This window comes from Canis lupus, chromosome 7 (assembly GCF_003254725.2).
Source record: "Canis lupus dingo isolate Sandy chromosome 7, ASM325472v2, whole genome shotgun sequence".
Taxonomy (NCBI): domain Eukaryota; kingdom Metazoa; phylum Chordata; class Mammalia; order Carnivora; family Canidae; genus Canis; species Canis lupus.
Genome location: NC_064249.1, coordinates 44,867,570 through 44,893,701, shown reverse-complemented (window position 1 = coordinate 44,893,701; position 26,132 = coordinate 44,867,570). Strand labels below are relative to the sequence as shown.

Genomic DNA, 26,132 nt, shown 5'->3' with positions numbered 1-26,132 from the left:
CAAGGTTACAAACCAAAGGGTCCATAGGCCAAATCTGCCCTGGAAACATGGCTTACTTGGCCTCTACTCTCTACTTTGTTGCCAACATTTACAAATCAGGATCCTTCACACAGAAATCCAGATATCCAGCTGCTCTTAGGAAATGAAAAGATGTAACAATGCTGGCCCAGCACAATACTGCGGCAATAGTCAGCCAGAACCCAAGAGCCGCTGCCCCCACTGGACCAGGCATGAGCTTACCCAGGGACCACCGTCCCACTGGGCACACTACATTCCTCCAGGTCACCTGCATGGCCACTGCAGGTATCTGGCTCTGTGACTCCTACACCATACTACTCTGGGCTAGGACAGGGTCAATGTAAATATAAGCATACTCCACACCTGGATGGCATCACAAGAACAGTCCTTCCACTGCAAATCCCCCAGGCTCCTAAAAGCTTTACAGAATACTAGTCAAAATACCTGCACAGACAGCTGTTCCTCCTTAAAGTGCCAGAGTCGACTTTTTGCATTTTGGCAATCAGACGTCAGAGCAAGTAGCTCAGCTTCAGCCAGCAGCAGCTGCTTCCTACATCGTGAGTAGTTCAAAAGCAACTCATAAAATTCATGCCTGTCCTGATGAGCCATGCTGTCAAATTCTTCTAAATACGACTCAACATTTTCCAGCCATGAACCAGGTTCAAAGATTTTTAGCTGTTCTTTAGTAAATGGTATGAGTTCTGGTTGAGATGGGAGCTCTGGGTAGAGTCGCTCATTCCGAAACAAGGGTTTCGCTGCCACCAAAGCTGGTACTTCTCCAGCAATTTCGGCTGGCAACTGAGGATACAGTTTTTTCACTCTAGGTGGCTGAAAAATGTCTTTGGCTTCACAAGAACTCTGCAAGCCAACATTATGTAGCACCTCTGAAGAAAGACCCAAGGCTTGTTTGTCTGCTTTCTTTTTCTGAGTTTCTCTGACCTGTAAATTTTCCATTTCCTGCTGAGAGTAAGAAAAATTAGATTGTGAGGTGCCTCCAGAAGGTCCACATTGTAACAATTTATTTTCCTCTACTTCTGGAAAGTTCTTGGGGATTTCTACTTTGGTTCCAACGTTGTCTCCAGAGTCGACCTTCATTGCGTCGTCCCCAACACAGGCTCTGACCTCCTCCCCTTCCTTTAGGGTCTCTGTGTTCCGCGTCAGGGACCCTTCATTGCTTATAGTCAGGGAGGTGAGTGGTACTTCAAACATCTCACTCTCGTTTTGTCCACTGGCAGCATTCTGGAGCTGGCACTCAGTTAACACTTTCAGACAGTCTCCTTTGAATTCACAAGCTGGAGTAGGGATTTCCAGCTCTCTGGAAGTTTTTGGAAGGGAGACTGCATCAGATTCTTCCCTCTGAAGGGTTTCAGATTTCTTCTTTTCCTAAAAATGAGATTTATAATGTGAAATAATTTATAATGTAGAAATAATTGATGCTTTCAACATGAGAAATTCTTAAATTGTATACAAAATATAAATTTTATAATTTAGCAAATGGAATCTAAATAAACTTCATAAGCAATGTGTTCCATATTTCCTATTATTATTTAATTTTGACTATGTTAAGTTTGGGAGATTCACTTGTCTAATCCCAACAGAGAAAAACATAAAAATAAGTAGCAAATTATGATTCAAGAACAGAGGAGGAGGATGGGACGCCTGGGTGGCTCAGCGGTTTAACACCTGCCTTTGGCCCAGGTCATGATCCTGGAGTCCCGGGATCGAGTCCCACATCGGGCTCTCTGAATGAAGCCTGCTTCTCCCTCTGCCTGTGTCTCTGCCTCTCTCTCTGTCTCTCATGAATAAATAAATAAAATCTTAAAAAAAAAAAAAGAATGGAGGAGGAAAGTTTTAATTAGGTTGCTCTCCATTCTCCTAGAGGTCAACAGAACAGTCTCCAAGTAGCTTAGGCCTCAATAGATTTCTCTTCATTTTGACAAACATATTCACTGAAAACTCATGCAGATAAAGACAAATAACTTGAGCAATAACATAAGAAACTACAGTATTAGGTTATAAACTACAAAATAAAACAAATATCATGAGTCTGTGCTGACATAAATAAATAATAAATGGGCAAAAAGTGACATTCCTCCTTACAGAATTCTAATCAATAAATGTAGATGGAATGAGAAAAACAGAAAAGTCATCATTACAATACCATAGTAATAACTGCCACAGGCAAGATCTACTGATGAATGCTAAAGTGATTGAGTAAAAATGTAAGCAGAAATAAGAGAGCTGCATAGCATCAAAGTATCTTCCAAATATTTAGTAATTGCAAAGGAGAAACAGTAAGGTTCAGAGAAGAATTCTGGCAAACAATACTTTAACTGCATGATCAAGATTAATATGACAGTAACATATCCCCATGTGATAGTCTGAGAAAGCCTATCACCTCTTCAAGTATCCCTTCCAATAATGGATAACCTCAATCTAATAAAAATAAAAAAAAATTAAAAAACACTAGACAAAAACTCAAAGAACAGTCTACAAAATAACAGAAACATGGAGTCCTTGGGTGATGTAGTCAGTTAAACATCTGGCTCTTGGTTTCAGCTCAGTTCATGATCGTAGGGTCATGAGATCAAGCCCCACATCGGTGCCATGCTCAGCATGGAAACTGCTAAAGTTTCTCTCTCCCTCTCCCCTTCCTCGTGATCGCACTCTCTCTCTCAAATAAATAAATCTTTTTTTAAAAATAACAGAAATGTTATAGTCAAAGAAAAGACTGAGGAACTATCAGGAGATTGGAAGAAACAACAAAGGCAGAACAACTAAATGCCATGTAGGACCCTGGACTGGATCCTGGAAGAGAAAAAGAACAGTAGTAGGAAAATTGTTGAAATCCAAATAAGTTCTATATTTGAATTAATAGCATTGTACCAACATTAACTTCTTGGTTGTGATAAATGTTCTATACTATAAAACTAAGATTTTGTGACAGGGTGACATCAGAGGAAGCTGCATGAAGGGTATATGGAACTCCCTTGTATTATATTTACAACTTTCCATGAAGTCCAAAATGACCTCCAAAAACCAAAGGCAAAAAAACAAAAGTTAACTTTAAAAAATACAATAAAATGAGTTATGGTTTAAAAAAAAATTTTCAGGACGCCTGGGTGGCTCAGTGGTTGAGCATCTGCCTTTGGCTCAGGGTGTGATCCCTGAGTCATGGGATCAAATCCCACATTGGGCTCCTTGCTGGGAGTCTGCTTCTCCCTCTGCCTATGTCTCTGCCTCTGTCTCTGTCTCTCATGAGTAAAATCAAATCTTTAAATTAAAAAAAAATCTCAGGCATTAACACACAAACTAGAGACACAGGAAAACAAGCTAATAAAGAAGAAAAAATGATAGGAAAATTATTTTAAATTGTTACATTTGAACAAACTGAAAAAAAATGACTGCATCACTCAAATACTCCCTTTTCACTATGAAATTTTAAGGAAGACAAACCTAAGTTATATAAGTTATCAGTGATTTTGGATTGTGTTGTCCAGCATGTCCAGCAAAAAGTTGACAAGAGCCAAAAATGTAAGACATTTATATGTACCTAATACTAGGAAGAAAATGTAAAACATTTATATGTACCTAATACTAGGAAGAAAAGATCAATGTTTTTGAAATGGAATTTAAGGTCACTTCCTGGTTATGGCTACCAAACATTTACAAATGGTGGTGACTGAAGAAGCAATGTGCCTCCAAAATTACTTTAATCTACACTATGAACTGTGGATATCAGATTCAGATATGAGCCACATAATGCATACTAAAAAGTTTGTCAAGTTGCCTAAAATCATGAATAACAAAAGGCATTACATGAGGGATGCCTGGATGGCTCAGTGGTTGAGCGGCTGCCTTCAGCTCAGGGCATGATCCCGAGGTTCTGGGATCTAGTCCCATAGCAGGTTCCTCACAGGAAGCCTGCTTCTCCCTCTGCCTGTGTCTCTGCCTCTCTCTCTCTCTCTCTGTGTCTCTCATGAATAAATAAATAAAATCTAAAAAAAAAAAAACAAACAAACAGAGCATTACACAAGTATTTATAAGAAAATGAGGAAGTGGACACACTTCAATGATGTTTCGTACACTTCTATAATAAACAGGTTTGTCAGACTGGCAGGTCAGAAAGAGAAAATCAGGAGACGGAGGCCTATGGTTACTATAGTGAGAGAATGCCAGTGTACTAGTCAAGGGACAGGCCAAATTTTAGTGAGCTGAACAATCAAAACATAAAACTAAAAAAAAAATCTTCATTCATAATGAACAAAGAATAAAATATATAGAGATAAATTTAACAAAAGAATTGTAAAAGTTGAACTCTGAAAATTGCTGAATGTTTTTTTTTGTTTTGTTTTTTGCTGAACGTTTTTAAAAGAAATTAAAGACTTAATAAATTGAAACACATCTCATGTTCATGGATCAGATCACAATGTTTTAAGATAGCAGTCCTCAAATTGATATACAGATTAAACATAATCTCAATCAAAATTCTAGCTGCCTTTTTCGAAGAAAATGACAAGCTGGATCCTTAAATTCATAAGAAAATGCAAGTGACTCAGAACAATCTTGAAAAAAAAGAATAAAGGAGATCTCATACTTTGCAACTTCAAAACCTACTACAAAACTAGAGTAATAAAGAGAGTGGGTTAAAAGCATACAAATAGATCAATGGAAGAGAATTGAGAATCCAGAAATAAAACTTTGTATTTAAGGTCAGGTGGTTTTCAACAAGGATGCCAAGACAATATAATGCTCAATGAGTAGTCTTCAACAAATGGTGATTTACAACAGATATCCAAAGAGTGAAACTGGACCTTTGCCTTCCAACATATACAAAAAATAATTCAAAAAGGATCACAGAGTTAAAACTTTAACTCGCAGTAAGTGTTAAAACTTTAATACTCTTAGGAGAAAACATAGGTGTAAATCTTAATGATCTTGGGTTACGCATGACATGAAAAGTACAAATAATAACAGAAAAAAATAAATTGGACTTCATAAAAACTAAAAATATTTGTGCTGAAAATCACACCTTGAAAAAAGTGAAAAAAGGTAACTCATGGAATGGGAGGAAATAGTTGCAAATCAATTATAAGGTGCTTATATCCAGAATTTAAAAAAAGAACACACCCAATTATAAAAAGATGAATAACCCAACTTAAAAATGGGCAAAGGCTATGAATAGACATTTCTCCAAAGAAAATATACAAATGGCACATAGAAAGATGCTAACATCATTAGCCATTAGAGAAAAGCAAATCAAAATCATGAGACACCATGTCATATATCCCCTAGGAGAACTATTTAAAGTCAGATAATAAGTGACAGTAAGGATATAGGGGAATTAGAACCCTCATTGACTGCTGGTGCGATTTTAACATGATGCAGCCACTACTAAAGATAGTTTGGTAGCTCCTAACTGTGGTGATGGATGCACAACTTTATGATCATACTAAAAAACACTGAATTATACACAATATATAGGTGAATTACATCTCAATAAAGCTATTAAAAACATAGACGATAAATTTTTAAAATTTAATGAGCTGATGAATAAGAAGTAAGGAAGTAGAGACTAGAATGTGGAATGAAAAGGTTTTTATTTCTCTTTTCTTAAGCTGGAAGAGACCTCTGGGGGTGTTAAATGCTAATTGGAAGAGAAGACAAGTGAGCTGGAAACAGCCACAAGACAGTTCACATGATCAAGGACACAGAAAGCAACCCTCCTCCTCCAACACACAGGCTTCTAGAGCCTTCCTATCCAACCCATCCCTCAGGCAGTTTGTAACCTCCTTGTGTCCCATCTCACGCTACTTCAACCCCACCTCACTGTGTGCCCTCTCCCCACTCCAGGATTGCCCTTGCAATTTCTAATTCTTTCCCTGCACTAAACAAAATGAACTCTCTAGCTGCTGCTCCCAAACTTGCCTGCCCACTCCGAGTAGCTCTAGCAACAGACAGAGGCCAGAGAGTCAAATGAACTTTTTAAAAAACATCCTAGCCTCTCTGGAAAGAACACACAAGACTTTGTTTAGGCTTTTATTTCCTCTGGGGTACAACTCAGTGCTTCTCTGGGTTTCCAAATTGGAACCAAAGAAAACTCTACCTATACTGATTAGGGAAGTGAGGTCCAAAGAGGAATTAACCCAGAGTTGGCCCAAGGAAGGAGTGGGAGAAGGACAGAGAAGCTGATGCTTTGATTCAAATGGACTATCCAGACCAGGGAAGGCAACCTGGAGGGAAGGGTGGACAACCGTTTGAGCTGATGGCAAAGGCCTGACATTGCTCCCTCGCAGATCCCAGGACAGAGTTAGGACCTCTACAGCATGAATGTGAAAAGACAAGGGATTTGCCAAGGTCACCACTGATGCCACAGCTCAAGAGCAGTGGTGAGCTCCCTGTGGCTTACTTCACTTTTCCAAATCACCAAGTAGGGGAGCAGGTCCTGAATGGTCTGCAAGCCTCCAGCCTTTGCCCCAACCATCAATTCATCCCAATTGATGAATTGTAACACTGGCTCCCTAAAACACTGCTCTGAACACACCACAAACAGTCACAGCTCTCCACTTAATGAAAGACTGACTCTTAACTCTGGTACTCAGTGTCTTTGATGACTCAGTTGTGATCATGCCTCAAGACAAAATCTTCTTTCAATGACCACACCAACCCTTCTACACATGCTTTACTCTGAACTCCTGCTATATGTACTTGTCATCCAGCCCTGGTTATAGGTTAATTTATCTCTATGTTCTGTCTCCCCCTCCCCCCCATAAACTATAAGTATCTGAGGGCCAGAGACTATATCTTATGTCTTTGGATCTGATCTGCCTCTGATTTTTCACAGTATTCAATTAATGGTTCTTGAGACAATGGTGATGACCATAAATCACAAGGATATACTGAGTACCAACTGTACACGGGGCTCTGTCCTAGGCACTAGAACAAAGAAATGTAAATAAAGAAATTATTCAATCATCCAACAAATTCAATCATCCAACATACCAGGTGCTATGGCACATTCAGAATTTTATTTTTATATATCTCTCAGAAAGCAGAGAGAATATCCAATGAATTCAAAGGAAGCTCAACTTTAATGCCAAAATCAGGATCTATTCTTACACTAAAAATGTAAAATTTCACTTAAAAATGAAAAAAAGCCAGCTTCCAATTATTTTACCTACTTGAGTTAACTAGAGATAAAGATAAAGGAGGACATATTATATGTGTAATCATCATTATAGATCACAAAGTAAAATCCAAACACAACTCCATGTGTATCAAGTCATGTGTGCCAAAATTCGTACTTACATAATTTTAAGCAAAAGACACATGTCTTACAACTAAAAATGGCCAGGAGATTAGGAATCTTTAATTCTTTACTTTTGATCTCCATATGAGTTACAAACAGGTAGAGAACATATTTGAAAATCATTCCCTGAAGGAAAAATAATCACTTATACAGAAATGGAAGAGTTGTTAATAAACAAGGAAAAACTGTACATCACAGTAAACATGCTCTGGAGTGTTGTGTACATATGGGAAAAAAATAAGTACTGCACACAAACCACTACCAACAGTTATCTGCAGGGGATGGAATTCAGGACATTTCATTTCTGCTAGACATTTCTCTGTGTGTGTGCATCCACTAAGATGCACATACTTCTTGAACCAATGAGCACTTAAGTAATCAGAAAAAAAAGAAAAGTGTAGGTTCTGGGAAACAAAATGGAAGTTTCCTCACAATTCTTTCTCTCTGAACTGGAGTAAGTAAAAAAAAAAAATTACAACTCCGTTTCTTCCGTTAAAATAACAATGAGCTGCTTCTTCATGAACAATGAAGGCTCAAGTTTACACATTTTGTCCAATACTTCTATCATATTATTCTAAAGGTAGGGTCTGTTTATCAGTAATGTCTGTATCTACAGCCTTAGCACAATGTCTGGCACAGAACAGATAAAAAGGGCTTGGACCCATGGGTCTTTATAAATCAAGAGCTCTTGGGGCAATTTTACCAGCTCTCCTTAGGGTACACAGGGGTGCTGTACAAGTAGAAAGGCTTGGGGAAGGATGGGGCCTCTGCATTTTGCTTTGAATACATTTCTTGGCTGCCACCTCTTTCCTGTTGCTCTTAACAATTTTACTTCATGTATTAGCATTTTGCAGATTTGACCTCTTGTTCCTTCTTCATACACTTCCTTCACTCAGCTTCTGGAACCCTATACTCTCAGTTACAGGCACTGGGGACACATACTACCTCACTGGTCATTCTTCACATTCCTTTGTTGATTCCTCCTCTTCTCCCCAAACTCTCAAGGTTCTTTCCTTATCACCTTTCTGTACCACACTCATTCCCAAAGTAACCTAATTCAGTCTCCGGCTTTAAATGACTATCTATATGCTAATGACTATATGCCAAAGACTCCCAGATCTTTTTTTTTTTTTAATTTATTTATTTGAAGGGGGGGGGAAGGAGTGGGGGAGGAGGAAAGGAAGAAGTTCTCAAGCAGACTTTCCACTGAACACAGAGCCCAATGCAGGGCATGATCCCACGACTCTGAAACCACGATTTGAGCCAAAATCAAGAGTCAGACACTTAACCAACTGAGCCACCCAGGCACCCCAAAGACTCTCAGATCTTACTCCCAACCTGGAGCCCTCTCAAGCTCTAGATTCACATACCCAACCCTACTCTATATCTCCATTTGGTTGTCTAGTACACACTTGTTTCAAAATTAGCATATTCAAAACTGAACTCCCAAACAGCCCCCAAACCTGTTCCACCCACCACCTCCTCCGTCTCAGAGTCACCTGTGACTGTTTTCTCTTCTCACATGCCAGATCCAAATCATCAGCAAATCCTCTTGGCTCTACCTGCAGAAACTCCGGACTTCAAACACTTCTCACCACCTCTCCTGTACAAGCCTGGTCCCAGCCACTGTCACCTCTCACCTGGATCACTGCAACAATCTCTCAGAAGGTCTCTGCCTCTACTCCTGCTCCTTTACAGTCTATTCTCCACACAGTAAGCACAGTGACTCTTTAAAGCATAACTCAGACCACACCATTCTGCTCAAAACCCTGAGGTGCTTATTACATATTTCACTCAGAGGAGAAGTTGCTACAAGGGCTCATACAGCCCTGCATGACCTGGCCCTAGTGTTCCTTTTTGGCTTCATCCCACTACTCTCCCCTCCCTCACTCCACCGTACCCAGACTGCCTCCTTGCAGTTCTGGGGCTAGGCCGGGCCAGTCACTCCCTTAGGGCGTTAGCCTAGAACACTTCTCCCCCAATATCCACATGGCTGACTCCCTCATCTCTTTCATGTCTTTACCTAAATGTCACCTCGGAAAACTGCAACCCAACCTTATCTCTCACCAGTACTCCCCAACTCTGTACCTTGTTTTTTTTTCTCTTTTCCTAACTCTTATCATCTCCTAACATCCTAATTGATTTTTAGGGGGGCTGTTGGTTTGTCTTCTCCCTCAAAAATGTAAACTGCATTAAGGCCAGGTTCTTTGATTTTCCTGTTATTCCCCAGGTGCCTAGAACAATTTCTGGGTGACGAATGAGTGTTTGCTCAACAAATGAATGGATCTTAGGAGGCACAAGAGGAACTAAATAATATATAGCACTCCCTACCTCCACTCCTGTAACTACTCATGGGAGGAAAAAACTAAGAGGTAGAAATCATCCAGTCTGAGGAGCAATAGGGGATGGGGATTTATAGGTCTTTCCTTTTCTGTGATCAGCTTTCTGGGCCACATCTCGGTCTATCCTTAGCAATTACCATATGCTGTTACTATTAGTGAGTTGCTGGCATTCAGGATTTAACAAATGTCTGTGCACAGTCCATGACTACAAAAACACTGCATCTGTAGAATAAGTTCAAATCTAAAAATCTACTGTTCTTAACTCATAATCTACCAAGATCACCAAAGTCAGGGTCCTCTGAGGTGGGGGATATTCTAGTAGAAGATGATGGTACTACACAAATGAAAATGTTATTAGGATAATCTATTAGGAATGAGGTGGTAACTACAACCTAACAACGTAAGGTCATCTACCAGATGATTAACAGTGAGGAATGCAGGTCAGCTGCTGGGTAAAAAATCCACAAGCCACTCAAACTATCTAAAGGGAACAACACATGACACTACTCACTTCCTGAACTGAGTCTTGGAACTGCTTTATGGCTCCATAAATAGCTGCCAAATTATACCACAGATAATAAAGATTTCATTAATGTAGAACTTTATGATTATGGCCAAACTACAGCCAGTACTAAAAATGATCTACCAACACTAAAAGAACAATTTTTACCATGACAAGTAGGAGGCCTTGCTGGTGTCATGGACTTTTCCATTTGTTTTTTTCATTCTACCCAGAGGAAATTAACTAAATTCTTCTAAGTGACAAAGATTGGAAATACTCTTCAATACCAGCATCTATTCCTTTATTCAGCAAACATAACCAAGTGCATAAAGGGCTGTGAAAGAAGGGTACTGGAATCAAGCAAGCCCTTGCCTCATTGAGTACACAGTCTGAGGGAGAAGAGTTGTTGACAAAATAACTGTGAGACAAGTGAAAAAAGAGACAAGTGACAAAGGGGGTGCAGAGTGTTACTGCAGGAAGGACTAATGTGAGAGTGATGAGGGAAAGCTCTTCTAGGAAAGTACTGTTTTAGTAGAGATCTCATGACTGAGCAGCTAGCTAAGTGAAGAGGGGTAGGATGAGGTAACAGGGCAAAAGAAACAGCATGTGCAAAGGCCCTGAAGCAGAAGGAAGATGATAGATAGATAGATAGATAGATAGATAGATAGATAGATATAGGTAGGTAGGTAGGTAGATAGATAGATGATAGATAGATAGATAGATAGATAGATAGATAGATAGATAGATAGAGATAGATAGGTAGGTAGGTAGGTAGGTAGGTAGGTAGGTAGGTAGGTAGATAGATAGATGATAGACAGACAAGAACCAAAAGGGATAGTAGTGGTATACCTGAGGCTGAAGAGAAAAGATAGAAGCCGGATCATTTAGGGCCCTGCATCCACACTAAAGACTAAGGACTCTGGCCTCTGGGCAATGGGGAACCTTTGAGAGGTTTTGAGGAGGAGAGTTATCAGTTTTGTTTTTTGTTTCTAAAACTATCAATCAGCTTTAGTTTAGAGAATGGGCAACAAGAATGAATTTGGAAAGGCCAGTTTATCAGATATCCAAGAACTCTTCCTTGGAGGATGGTGATGGTAGGATGGAGAAAAATGAGCAGAATTAAGAGAATATTTAAGAAATACAACTGGCAAGACTTAGTGACAGATGAGATTTGGAGAGTGAGAAAAAAGTATGCATCCGGGATTTCTGGTTTGACCAAATACCTCTGAAATGAAAGCCTCTTCAAATAAATAACATATGTCTGTGTAGGAAAATCGTCCTAATATGTCAATAAAATGAGCAACTGGTTTTTCATGATAGGCTAAAAGCTTAAGCTTTTTATTTTAGAAATCCCATTGCAATCAAAATAACTTGACAGAGAATCCTCTTAACTGTTTTTAAGTATTTACAGAGACATGTAAATATATGAATTAGTTATTAAGCTACTAGCTTTTGACTTTAACCTGAGTTGTGAAACTGCATGACTTTGGGCCTACCATTAAACCGCTCTTGGTTTAGTTTCATTATTCATTTGAAAGAAAAAAAAAAAAACCCTACAGATTAAGATTTAACATTCTGCTCTTGACATGACTGATGTTTACATGTTACGCACTACTACCGTATTCTAGCTCAGGGACTTTATGCATGGCTCACCAAGTGCTTTCTTTCTCCCTCCTCTGTCTAGCTAGTTCTTTACTAGCCCAAAACAATGCAAAATTATTTCTCTTAAAAAGGCTTCTTAAATTAGGTAACAAAATGGCTTTTGCCCCAAAGAGTAACTCCTCACAGGCCTGGGTACGCTGATGTGCCTAACTCCACTGCAGCCCTTTTAAAATGCATCATAATGAAAGAGAGTCACATACATCATTTACGGCTTATTAAATACGGTATCTTTGAACACTTGTCTCCTGTCAAAACTTGGTTCCCAAGAGAAAATCAGATCTGGGTACCATTTTTCAGTTACACTTGCTCTGCAACATCACCCACTTGCAGGAGAGGACATTTCCAGTAATTGTAATACTACCCTCATCAGTTTCCTTAACGCAAATTCAGTTCCAGGGAAGCCAGAATAATCTAGGTCGAGCCACGCTGGGGGCAGCATGGAATGTGTTCACTGTAAAATAGATGTCACTTCGGAAAATATGTAGGAGAAAAATTAAAAGTGAAGCTGCAGCTGAAAACAAAACAAACCAACGAGAGCGAGCCAGGAAATTCAAACCCATCTCTACTGTGTGAGTCCTGCCCTGGTTTCATTTCTGGACCTTCGTCCCCCGTCATAAACGACCAGGATCATGAGAAATTAAACAGCAGCAGCAGCAGCAGCAGCAGCAGCAGCAGCAGCACCGCTATCACCTTGAATTTCGAAAGTGAAAAGGGAGGTCGCTGCGATCTCCTTTCTAGGTGTCGCTATCCGTAAGGCTCTGCCAGCGGGTACCTGCTACGCGTGGAGGAGACGTCCCTTCCCTCTCTGTGCATGCGAGGGCTGAAAACATAAACATTCCCAGGTTTAAAGGACAAAAAAAAAAAAAAAAAAAAAAAAGAGAGAGAGTCAAAGATGAGGCTGGGGATTGAAGGGCTGCTCCACCGGCAGGAATCCAGACCCAGGTGAGGAAAAGTCATGAAGGAAGCAGAAAAGAAGGAGCCCCCTGAGGTCAGACGAGGGCTCGGGGAGTGTGGAGGGGGGACAGATGGACAGGGCTGGTGTCGGTGGCGGGGGCTGCGGGGAGCCCAGGCGGTGCGGTAGCCCTGGCTGGACAGGCCCAAGAGAGGAAAAAGGGGACAGGGCGCCCCCGCCAGGGCCTGGGGGGCTGGGGGGGCGGCGGGGAGATCCTCACCTTCGTTTTAGTCCGGCTGGCCTTGGCCTTGGCCCGGCGCGGGGGCCTCACCGCCTCGGCCATAGACCCTGCGGCAGCGCCGTCGCCGTTTGTTTGTGTCAAAACCCTGCGCTTCCCACCACCTGCCCGGTTCCGGCCTCCGGGCTTAGCACGTGACCGGATCTCCACCAATCCCGGGGAAGGGGCGGTGGCTCAGGGACGCTACGGGCCGCAGCGGAGGACAAATCACTCCAAGGAGGCGTGGTTCCCCCCCTCCCCGCTGCAGGAGGTGGCCACGCCCCCTTCCGCCCAGGCCCCGCCCCCGGCCCGAGGCTCCGCGCGTGCGGGTGCGGCCCTAACTCAGCCTCCGACAGGTGGTGCGGCGCTGGCGTGCGGGCTCCCGCCGGGTAGAAAGTCGCGTCTGACTCCCGCCCGCACTCAGTGTGGACCCCAGGTGCCCTGGCACACCTCGCCCCCGCCGGCTTAGAGGAGTCCGGGGAGGGCTGTTTGTGCATCTTGTTTGCACCTGTAGTTAAGATCCGGTCCGTCAGCCTCAATCTCTGCTCTGTGATGTAGCCTTGAGATTTGCACCTCGGTTTCCTCTTTTGTGAAGGGAAATGATGATACTTGGTGAAGATTAAATGGGCTAATCCTGAAAGGTACCTGCAGAGCGACAGGCCTGTCTGTAAATGGATGTTATCATTACTAAGCGAATTGTCGGGCCCGAAAAGGACAAAGAAGAAGTAAGGCACAAAGGAGGGTCCTTGGTATAGATTTTTCGTACCTTGCTTCATTTTTAAGTTCCGGATGTTAGAAACCTGGCCCCGTCTCCCTTCCGCAGCTGTTCAGTTTCTTCTTTCCAAAGCATTAGTGCCTCTTAAAATACTATATAATTTGCTTTTATGTTTTTATCTGTCAGCTCCTCCAGAAAGTGAGATCTTAAAGGGAAGCGTTCTTTGTTTTGTTTCCTCCTGTATCCCACAGGCCTTCACAACACTGGCCAGCTTATAGTAGATGTTCAATAAATATCTGATGAATAGAACAAATGAATGCCAGTCAGTTGCTTTGTCCGGTGATGGGGTGAGATAGTTGAGATGGCTTACTTGGGAGGAAAATAAGATTATCCACTCACAAGTAGCATATCCTAGAATGAAAAATCCAGGAATAGGACATGAGAAATGGGAAGCACTTCAGAGATGTACACAGCACAGTGACTTGTTTCTGAGCTATTTGATAATATAAAATACAGTTTCATGTATTTTGAAATCTTCAAATCCTCAACAACAAAAAGTTATCAAGCTACTGAGGATACACATGCACTTTGTATATCCTGGTATATGTGTGTTTATTTATTTATAATGGGTGAGACTTGGCAAATATGAACAAAATCTTTATGCCACTTTAACTACCCATTACTTTTGCTGGTATTTCTCCAGGTCTGTAGTACCTTTCTGGTTTTGACCAATTCAAATCCTTTTTGGCCTTCAAAGGTCTCTATGTGTTAGCTACTACTTAGCAAAACAGAACTAACCCTACCTTCACTTCCTGTGGTTTACAGTTTAGTTGGGAAGCAGACACAATGCATAGATAAATTGCGATAAATATATCACAGCCTAAAGGGGAAAGCTGCATACTTTACATTTATAAACTGAACTTTGTAAAAAAAAAAATATGTGTGTGTGTATAAAGAGAAAGAGAATAAGAATATAGATGTAGTAAAAAAATATATATATACACATATAAGTATATATGCTTATATATATACTTATATGAATGTATGTATAAGTATATATGTATGTATATATACATATATACTTATGTACATATGTATAAGTATATACGTATGTATATATGTATAAGTACATATATACTTATATCCATATATAAGTATATAAGTATATATGTATATAAAAAAGAAACTGAACAACTGAGGAAGGGAGACGGGGCCAGGTTTTTAACATCTGGAACTTAAAAATGAAGCAAGGTACATAAAATCTATACTAAGGACCCTCCTTTGTGTCTTAATACTGCAGTATTAAATTTAATGTAGATTAATTTTTTTCTGTGGCCTGAACTGACCAGCAAAACTAACCTACAGTAATAAATTCAGTTCATATATATATATACATATACAAGTATATAAGTATATGTATGTATATATAAGTATACTTACATATAAGTATATATGTATATATGTATATATAAGTATACTTATATATAAGTATACTTATGTAAGTATATATGTGTATATATGTATATATATAAGTATATAAGTATACTTATATACTTATATATATACTTATACATATATGTATATATACAAATATACTTATATACTTATATATGTGTGTGTATATATATATATGAACTGAAGTTATTAGACCTTAATACTGTAGATTAGTTTTTTGGTTTTTTGTTTTTTTTTCTGTAGGTTAGTTTTGCTGGTCAGTTCAGGCCATAGAAAAAAATTAATCTACATTAAGTTTAATACTGCAGTTTAAAATGTTTGAGGGAATTTTTTTTATGTATTCATTCATGAGAGACACAGAGAGAGAGAAGCAGAGGCACAGAGGGAGAAACAGGCTCTATGCAGGGAGCCTGACATGGGACTCCATCCCAGGTCTCCAGGATCATGCCCTAGGCTGAAGGCAGCGCTAAACCGCTGAGCCATCGGGGCTGCCCTGTTTGAGGGAATTTAAATCACAAATGGGGCTGTTTAACAAAATTTGGTCTCTTAAATTTGAATGACCAAATGTTAAAGTTCTCCCTTGAAAGTGATTATTGAAATTTATTAGATTTATTTATTTATTTTTTAATTTATTTATTCATGATAGTCACAGAGAGAGAGAGGCAGAGACATAGGCAGAGGGAGAAGCAGGCTCCATGCACCGGAAGCCCGATGTGGGATTCGATCCCGGGTCTCCAGGATCACGCCCTGGGCCAAAGGCAGGCACCAAACCGCTGCGCCACCCAGGGATCCCAAATTTATTAGATTTATAAATAGAATGTTGAGCATTATACTTATGAAAAACTAAATTAAAAAATAAAAACTAAATTTTACAATGTATATGACTAATAAATTGAACATTAACTTTGAAATAATTAGTTCAAAAGATTAATTTCAAAAAACAAAATAATGGTAAATGTATTTTCTATGCACAAATGCTATCTGCAGAAACCCTAAAAAATTTACATTGACAACAAGTGTGGTTAATTACTGGCCTAATTTAGCAGTGAAGGGTATGCTACTATAGATCCTTGGGCAGTAATAATCACCATTTCCTGAGCTCTTACTATCAGCCAGGAACTATTCTGAGTACTTTTTTTTTTTTTTTTTTTTAAATTTTTGTTTTATTTTATGATAGTCACACACAGAGAGAGAGAGAGAGAGGCAGAGACACAGGCAGAGGGAGAAGCAAGCTCCATGCACCAGGAGCCCGACATGGGATTCAATCCCGGGTCTCCAGGATCGCGCCCTGGGCCAAAGGCAGGCGCTAAACCGCTGCACCACCCAGGGATCCCCTGAGTACTTTTCACATAACTCATTTGGTTCTCGTAACAACCCTACAAAGTCAATTCTCTTGTTCTCATTTTATAGAGACAGACTAAAGCTCAGAGAAGTTAAATTATTTGCCTGCAGTCACACAGCTAGTAAATGGGGGAGCTGGGATTTGAACCAATGCAATCGTACAGTATAAATAGATTTTTAAGATAGATAGCCAGGCTTACTCTCTCTGAATGTGCAATACCCTAAACTTATACATTGGAGCCAAGATGAATATCAGAAATATTTCAATTTAAAAAAAGAAATATTTCAATTGAGAGATACTGGGTTATTCAGAATAGTCACAGCATTGTGGGTTATTGGTTTTATATATTTTTCTTTCCTTCAAAAAAATTCTATAATAATTTTAAGTTATAATATTCTTAAATGTATCTGCAAACAACAAAGTACAGCATAGAAGAACATGTAATAGAAAGTTATCCCTCCTCTCTCTAGAGTTAACCATTGTTAACGTTCAGTATGCATCCTTCCAGGCTTTCTACACGTGTACAAATATCACATTCTTACATACTCAGTGTCTATGTATGTATTGCCCGTGACCTTCTAATTCATAAGTTTTGAATATATTTCCTTGTAAGGAAAATGGGTCTATTAATTTTTGCCTTAATTATTTAAATAGTCCCTAGATTTATTTAAACAGATAGCCATCAAATTGTTTCTAATTTTTCACTATTAAAAATAATGCTGAGTGGGGCCTGGCTGGCTCAGCCAGTAAAGCATGTGATTCTTGGTTGTAAGTTCAAGCCCCACATTGGGTATAGAGATTACTTTTTAAAAAATGAAATAAAATCTTAAAAAAAAAAAACAATGCTTGCAAATGACCATACTTGTATATTTTTGTGCATGTATGCTTCTGTAAGATAGATACCTAGCTGCAAAATTGCTAATGAAAGAAACATTCTCTTTTTTAATTTTAATAAATATTTACCTAGCAGCAATATCCACAACAGCCAAACTGGAAAGAGCCCAGATGTCTATCAACAGATGAATGGATAAAGAAGATGTGGTGTATATACAACGGAATACTACTCAGCCATCAAAAAAATGAAATCTTGCCATTTGCAACTATATGAATGGAACTAGAGGGTACAATGCTAAGTGAAATAAGTCAATCAGAGAAACACAATTATCATATGATCTCATTCATATGTGGAATTTAAGAAACAAAACAGAGGATCATGGGGGAAGAGAGGGAAAAATAAAACAAGATCAGAGAGGGAGACAAACCATAAGAGACTCTTAGTCATGGGAGTCAAATTGAGGGTTGCTGGGAGGGGTGCAGGAGGGATGGGGCAACTGGGTGATGTAATGAGCACTGGGTATTATATAAGACTGATGAATCACTGAACTCTAGCTCTGAAACTAATTAAATTTAAAAAATAAATATTTACAAAATTTCCTTCCAATGGGTTATATTCATTTTCATTGCAGCTTTCAGAATTTAAAATAATTTTCAATCTCATGAGAAAAATTCCAATTTAAAACAAATTACCAGGCATTCATAAAAGGAGTAGTATTTGCCATAACAGGGGTTCAGTGAAAGCTGCTTCAGGAATGAGCCCTGGGGTAAACCTTTCTCAAATGCCCCTACAAAATTAGATTCCAGAGACTCTGTTGCCATCTGGTGGCAATTCTCCACTGGCGACACCTCCTGACACGATTTCCGAGAAGTCCTTCATTCTACAGTTAATTACTTCCTCAATCTGTATGAGGCATTAATTATTTCATCATTCATGATTACTAAACATATTTTTTAAAAAACTATGAAGAAATCATGTTACTTCTAAAGTTTTCAGTTTCTTGAAACAATTAGCTGGCGGTGCAAGTACCAAAAATACCCAGCCAGCATTTCTTTTTGGAAGACAGGGTCTCTTCTGTTAACACTTTTGCTTCCATAGGAAGCAAAACACATAAAACTTATCTTTTTTCTATCATTTCCTCTCTCATAATCTTCCCCATTTAAAAAAAAAAACAGTTAAATGGCATAGAAATGGTTAGTTGTTTGCACCCTCAAGGCATCAGGTATTGCTGGTGTCCCACTCATATCTCCTTGGCATTTATGACTTCTGAGTATGCAGATCCAAATGCCAATTGTCACATATTTGCCTCCGAGCCACATGTATGTCAGGCTGAAGATGCTAGGGAAATACTGCATTCCCCTAAATTGAAAGCGGCCCTCAACCAGTGACAATGGGAGTTGGCATATAAATACAACTATGAATTGAATTGTTATCTCTCAAATTCGTATATTGCAGTCCTAACTCCCAGTACTTGAGAATGTGACCTTATTTGGTGGTAGGATCTGGAGAGACGTAATCTTTTTAAAAGGAGGTCCTAAGGGTGGGCCCTAATCCAGCATGACTAAGTATCCTTATACAAAAGCAGCATTTGGACACAGAAACATGCATAGAGGTAAGATGACCATCTACTAGGCAGGAGAGAGGCCTAGAACAGCTCCTTCCACCACAGCCCTCAGAAGAAACCAGCTCTGCTGACATCGTGACTTTGGACTTCTAAACTTCACAACTGGGAGGCTGTTGTTTAAGCCAGCTGTCGTGTGGTATCTTATTATCACCACTTTAGAAAACGAATACACATACCTGACACCTGTCATGGACTAACACTGCAATCTGTGTTCTCTGCTGTTCCCCAGAGTCCCCTGTGGGATTCAGCTCCAGTTGCTTGCCATGGCAACTTCCTTGATAACACAGTCTTTATTCACTTCCCTCTCTTACCTTTTTCACTTCTCGTTTCACTGCTAGTGTGCTCTGGGTTCATCTCCTAAATGAACTACTTGATCTCAAGTCCTGGTCTCCAGGCCTCCTCGAGGAACCCAGATGAAGACAGTATCAGAATAGTATCAGATACTGAAGACAGTATCACCCTCAGATGTGAGGGTGGCATTCTGGAATCAGCCCCCTTCCCAGCCAGACAGTAACAAGGATCCCATTGCTTATGGAAGTGGAGCGGTGGTAGCTGCCAAGCTGAAACATCACAATTATCTTGGCCTTATATGTGGTGATTCAGGGCAGGATTCAGGGGGACAGGCTTATGCAACACCCCTGACATTTGAGAGCTATGGGGTCACACGTAGTTCTAAGGACCACAGAGTGGGTTGATTGTCGACTGCTGTTGGTGTACCAAAGAAAATACAAGTTCAGGTCACTAGGACTAACTAACAAGAAAGCCAGAAAGCCTCTATGGTAACATGTACAGAGAAGCATTTTGTAAATGTTATGAAGGAAACAGGAACATGAAATAATGCTACTCTAAACTAGTTTATCCAAAAATAAAAAAATAAAATATAAATAAACTAGTTTATCCTTATGTAGACCCCCTGAGTCAGGTCCAGGGGGTACATTCTGGAACAGGTGGAGGCAAATCCAGGCAGATGGGCAATGCAGACGCTTCTTCCAACTTCCTGTGTTGCACCCATGTCTCTCCTTCCAGCTCTCACCTGTGGCCTCAGAGGAGGTTTCCTTCAACCCAGTGAATGGAGAAGAGCAAAAACACTCATGCCTGGTTCAACAGCAATCAAATCAAATCACCTCTGCATGTTCATTGTTGTTCACCTATATGTGGACTGCTGCTATGTGACAGCCCCACCCAGGGTGGAGAGAAGTGCTCCCAGAGGGCAGTGCATCAAGTGACACAGTGGGTCATCAGCCTGGCATGATGAGGAGGAGGAGCCTCAGGTAAGCACATACCCAGACTGCTGGGCAATGGGACACGACTTGACTGAATGATCAGGGAATGGGGTTAGAAGACTGAAAACAAAAGACTAGGCAACAGAATGTGAAATCCTTGTACCTTGTGTCTTACACCAGCACCCACAAGAAACTACTTGTCAAAGGAGGTGCAGAGCCACCCAATGGGTAGGAGTGGCGTCTAGCCAGCTTCCATCCCTGATCACGCCAGTGGACTCATGAACCGAGTAGCTGTGGTAGCGGAGATGAAGACTCTGACAGGGGTCTCCACTGACCAGGCCCACCTTAGTGGCTACTGCTAACTGACCAATTAGCCTCTGAAGTTGAAGGTGAGCCCTAAACATGTTATCATCCTCCCAGAAGACCAATCAGCCACTTGGCAGAAAGTGATTCCATTGAACTCCTTCCACTTGAAAAGGAGCAGAGATTCACCTCTACTGGGATTGATTCCAAGAATAGATTCTCCTTCTCTGCTGGCAGGCAGCATCTTAGCCAGCAATGCTAACCAGAGGCTAAGAGTATCTCATGTATCATTATTTTCAAAAATTCCACAGAACATCACCTTAGACCAGTGTCTGCCAAATTGTTTTTCATTACCCAATGGAGCCTTTTTAGAGAATTTTTTCCCAATGCCACCCCCAAGAAATTTTAATACCATAGTTACACTGTATCTCTGTATATGCACCATGTGTGTATCTATGCTTTAGACACAAGAAGAGTAAGATTTGTTTTACCCACCAAGAACCAATTTTCACCCCACTGTGAGCAAGACTGTCCCCACTGAGAATGTACACGTTACACCAAGAGTTGCACTTTACAGTGAAGTTGGTACAACCATGGGCAAGTGTCCATGGGCTCTACCTTGTATATATACTATATACCACCTAGAAGCTGCTGTCCTGAGAGAATGTCAGAATGGTCTTATAAAGGTGTGGCATCTTAAGAATACCTTGCAGGGTTTGGGGTGCTGGTCCTAAAGATGAAGTCTTATGTGGTACTTCTATGATCACAGTATGGTACTGTATGTTGACTGCAATAGGTAGAAAACACAGGTCTGGGAGCAAAGAGATAAGAAGAGTGGCCTCTGTCACCATAGATCACATTGACCCACTTGGGAAACTGATGTTTCTCATCTCTTCAACTTTAGTCTCTGCTAGACTAGAGCACCTGGCTCTCTGTGGTTGCCAGGAGATGCATCAACCAGGAGACACAGAGAGGTTTCCACTGAAGCTGTGACTGATGCCTAGTCATGCCAATAGACCAGCAAGAAAGGAGCAACTGTCCCAGCAGGAGTAGGCAGGTGATTATCATGAGGAAAGTGGGACAGGGAGGAATATATCTAGAACCCAGGAGTTTCACTGGGGTGCCTCTAAGTGTTGCCATGCCTGGTAACAAATATCCTTGACAATTTCAGCAAACACGGTCTGACAAGAGCCTGATAATCAGGGGCTAAGGGATGAGGGTTTGGGTCATCTCACCAGTCAAGCAACCTAGACAAGTAGTAGACTTGCCAAGTGTGAAGGGAATCTAGAATGTGTGGTTTAATTGGCTAAGGCTGCCATGTCAAAATACCACAGACCGAATGGGTTAAATAATAGAAATTCATTTTCTTGTGGTTCTAGAAGCTGGCAGTCCAAGACGAAGGTACTGGTTGGTTTCCTCTGAGGCCTCTCTCCTTGGCTTGCAGACGGCAAGCTTTCTGGTTGTCTTTCACAAGGTCATCCCTTTGTGCACACTCACTGTTGGTGTCTCTTTCTCTTCTTACACAGTCAGACTGGATTAGGGCCCCACCCCAGAGATCTCGTTTCAATTTAACCACCTCATTCAAGGCCTCATCTCCAAACACAGCCACATTCTGAGGTATGAAGGGTTGGGACTTCAACATGTCAATTTGGAGAGAGCTGTAGGCAGAGTACAATTCACTCTATAACAAGCTGGTAGAGGAAGGAGACGATGAATATCAGTTATAGACTCAGGACCATCTAGGAAGGGACTACAGCTTGGCATACTAAACCTCCTTGTCTCTGTGTATGTGTGTGTGTGTGTGTGTGTGCACGCGCACGAACTTGATGAATTAATGGCAGGGTGGAGTAAAACTCCTGCGGGCACAACTGGATCTGAGCCAGGCACAGGTCAGCCACTCTCAGGACACCACATCCTTTCAGTACTTGCCATTTCCTTAAACATCAGCCCATTTCCAACTGCCAGGAACTGCCCCTCCCAAGGACTCTCCAGGCAATCCCAATGCAGCCCACTCTGCTGGCATTTCTGGATTTCTGGCAGGTCAGAAAGGCCAGGGAATTAATGCCTGTTGGGGGTGGCCCCCCACCAGTGACTGAAGGTAGCTGGGGAATGAACATCCCAGCTCCCTCCCCACCAGTGAACCATCTATGAGATATGTGTCCCACACTGTACCCCAGGAGTCCCCAGACTGAAGCTCCAATGCCCGCAGTGCTGACTGGCCTGATAATGCATGCTCTTCTGCTTCCCTTCCCTTCCCTCCTTCATCCATCTCCTTTACCTCCCCACCCCATACTGGTGCTTTCTGGGATTATCCCCCATAAAAAGGACCCACACTCAAATCCTTATCTCAGGGACTGCTTCCAGTGGAACTCAAATCAAGATACCTATAGTCTTGGGGTGCCTGAGTGTCCCAGTCGGTTAGAGGTCTGCCTTGGGCTCAGGTCATCATCCCAGGGTCCCGGGACTGAGCCCCAGTCAGGCTCCCTGCTTAACAGGAAGCCTGGTTCTCCCTCTGCCCCTCCAGCCACCTCATTCTCTCTGTCTCTGTCTGTCTCGCTCTCGCTCTCACTCTCAATCTCTCTCTCAATCTCTCTCTCAAATAAATAAATCTTTTAAGAAAAGACACGTACTGGGATGCCTGGGTGGCTCAGTGGTTGAGCGTCTGCCTTTGGCTCAGGTCGTGATCCTAGGGTCCTGGGATGGAGTTCCATATCAGGCTCCCTGCAGGGAGCCTGCTTCTCCCTCTGCCTGTGTGTCTCTGCCTCTCTCTGTGTGTCTGTGTGTCTCGTGAATAAATAAACAAAATCTTAAAAAAAAAAGATACCTACAGTCTTCAGGGTAGCTCATATTCACTAAATTTAATGTGTGTTTATTTGACTGGCTTCGTTCCCTTTACACTCCCATTTTCTTTCTCAGCTGGTTGTTTTCCCAGGCATGCTGTCCTCTAGCTACTAATTCTTTCATACTTACTACCCTGTGTCAAGTATTGGGAATACAGCAGGAAAAACTGACAGAGAGGGACCTACTGTCATTAAGGTTACTGTCAAAGAGGGAAGCCAGACTTTGAACAATTAATGAATGTCAAGAGTGAATCATGCAATATCATGGAAAATATGGGAGAGGAGAAGAACACAGCAGTGGGATCCAATCTAGCTCAAATGTGAAGACAGTGCCTCCCCAAGGAAATGACTTTGCCCTGATACCTGAAGGAAGGATTGGGAGAAGCGGCGTGTTACCTCCCCTACCAACCATCTGCACTTCACACAGCCTTCGAACAGAGGATGTAGTTAACACAAAAATGCAAAATGAATCCCAAATCACCAAGAACCTTTATTTTACTTCATATCAAACTGAAAAAGCAATAAAATAAAAATATTTTCAATTCATAAAACTTTGACATCAATTCCACTGACCAATAGAAAGAAAAGTGAAATCCCTGAGGAGCTGCCAACAATAAATAAAACATTAAAAAATATAATGTTCTGAGTTCGAAGGAAAATTTCCTGAGTCTGCTCAATTTGGGGAAGTCAATGGCCCTTTGCAAACTTCAGTTTCTCAAAAGGATATTCATTTGATGCAAGTTTCCTGTCATGAGAAGAAGCTGCCACTTTGAGTAACACCTTACATTAAATAGGGGAAAATAATCAATCTTGTTTCAGTAAATTTATGCATAGTTCTGAAAAATCTATTGCACAGGCAAGAGAAGAAAACCTGTGCTCTTTCTGCAAACAGAACTTTACGACATACCGAATAAGTACCAGTGCTAATTTAATTTGGTATCAACTACACTGTACTGTTTTCTCATGCTGTATGGATATTATGCAAAAGGGATGCAATCCCCCTGCTGTTTGTGGGCACCAAAAGAAAGACCTAAATACCCCTGAAAGGTGAAGATCGACACTTTAAAAAATTCCAGCATTTAGCAAGGGAAAGATTCTCTGTGAAGACCCAGGATTGAGGACTCCTGGCTTGGGAGCTTCAGACTTCACTTTAGGAACAGAGTCAAAATATCCTGTTGCACTGATTCTAGGATGTACCTTTTTTTTTTTTTTTTTCACACTTTGGCAAATCAAATTCAAATAGGCTTGGCCATTAACTGTCACAAGTTAATGGTCCACTCCCCCACCTAACTCAGTGGTCTATAAAATAATGGCATGCTTTACAATCACTGGCTTCTTAGATTAAGTTAAATATGGTGTCCTTTCCTTCAGTACACACAGTGAGTCATTTAAAAATAAATCTGACATTTAAGCCCTAGTACTTTTCCCAGTTGAAAAGACACTGGCAAAAACATTTAACATCTGAAATTTCAACATGAATACCAGAGCCACGGGAAAGATTGGTAAGAATGGTGGTGTGGAATGAGCTTACACTCCAGTTTTGGTTCTGTCCCTAAGCAGTTAGGAAATGGATTTCACACTTCTGGGCCTCATTTCCTCAACTGTAAGATGAGAACATATAATCAGATGGCCTCTAAGTCCCTCCAGCCAAAAAGGAAGGTGATTTAAAATTGTGTACCACTGAGAGAATGTGTGCTGTTGAGAACATTCTATAGCCACGCTGCCCCCAAAGCCCAAGATGCTCCTATAGGTTGATGGTTCAGACCCCTCTGCAGCCACCTCCTTCCCCCAAGAAGAGTCAAGGCTCTTCCCAGAGACTTTCCCAGATCAAGGAGAGAACACAATTCATTCACAGCGCTGGTAGCTGACTGGAAAAGGATACTTTTTCAGTCTGGGGCAATGTGTAAACTTTTTTTTTTTTTTAATTTCAGAACTTGACTAACCTCAGTTGGTCTAAATGTCTACAATCAATATAAAATACCAACAAATTACAGCAAGGTTTAATTTCAAAGTTTCATGACTGACATAGCTTGGCTACAGATTCTACTGCTCTGAGTGCCTCCTCCTATGCCATAGAAGCACCAGCCGGAAAAAGGGTTGTTTTCTGAAAGAGAATAACAGAGAAATTTCATTTAAATGAATCATTCAAAAAAAAAAAAAAATGAATCATTCACATCAGCTCCTCACTCCCACCTTGGTATATTATTCACCAAGAATAAGTATGCTTGGCCAAAGAAAGCAAATGACAAAGAATATGTATTAAAAGTGATGAAAAATGGAGGTGCCTGGGTGGTTCATTCGGTTAAGCATCTGCCTCTTGGTTTTGGCTCAGGTCATGATCTCATGGTCATGAGATGGAGCCCCAGGTTGGGCTCCATGTTCAGCGGAGGGTCTCTTGGAGATTCTCTCCCCCTCCTTCCACAATTTTCCCTGCGCTCATGAGAGCACAGGCTCACATGCTCTTTCTTAAACAAATGAATTTTTTTAAGTCATGAAAAATGGATTATGATGACAACAATATTGCTTTCTGGTAAATAATACACATTTTTATATTTTTTATTTTCATTTTATTATTGCAATGCAAAAAAAAAATGCAAAAAATTTTGCATTCTCCTTCTGACTGTGTCTCTGCCTCTCTCTCTCTCTCTCTCTCTCTCTGTGACTATCATAAAAAAAAAATTTAAAAAAATTTAAAAAACAAACACTATATTTTGTAGAGTTTCATTTTGTACTATTTTGGCTTCAGAGGCATTCCTTCCCATTTCTGAAGACTGAGATTGACTTGCAAGCACC

General features: G+C 40.8%; 2 protein-coding genes across 3 annotated transcripts in view; both read right to left on the bottom strand.

The window, feature by feature from the left end:
• EPG5 (ectopic P-granules 5 autophagy tethering factor) overlaps positions 1-13,191 on the bottom strand; it is a 103,428-nt gene extending 90,237 nt beyond the window's left edge. The window contains exons 1-2 of the mRNA XM_025429001.3: positions 13,006-13,191; positions 463-1,401 (exon numbers count right to left, since the gene is read on the bottom strand). Of these exons, the coding sequence (XP_025284786.1) occupies positions 463-1,401; positions 13,006-13,068 (1,002 nt within the window). The 5' untranslated portion in view covers positions 13,069-13,191. The remainder of the gene's footprint in view (positions 1-462; positions 1,402-13,005) is intronic.
• Positions 13,192-23,809: 10,618 nt separating this feature from the next.
• PSTPIP2 (proline-serine-threonine phosphatase interacting protein 2) overlaps positions 23,810-26,132 on the bottom strand; it is a 64,630-nt gene continuing 62,307 nt past the window's right edge. For both annotated transcript variants that reach the window (XM_025428999.3, XM_025429000.3), the window contains one exon: positions 23,810-25,443. The gene's annotated coding sequence lies outside the window, so the exon portion shown is untranslated. The remainder of the gene's footprint in view (positions 25,444-26,132) is intronic.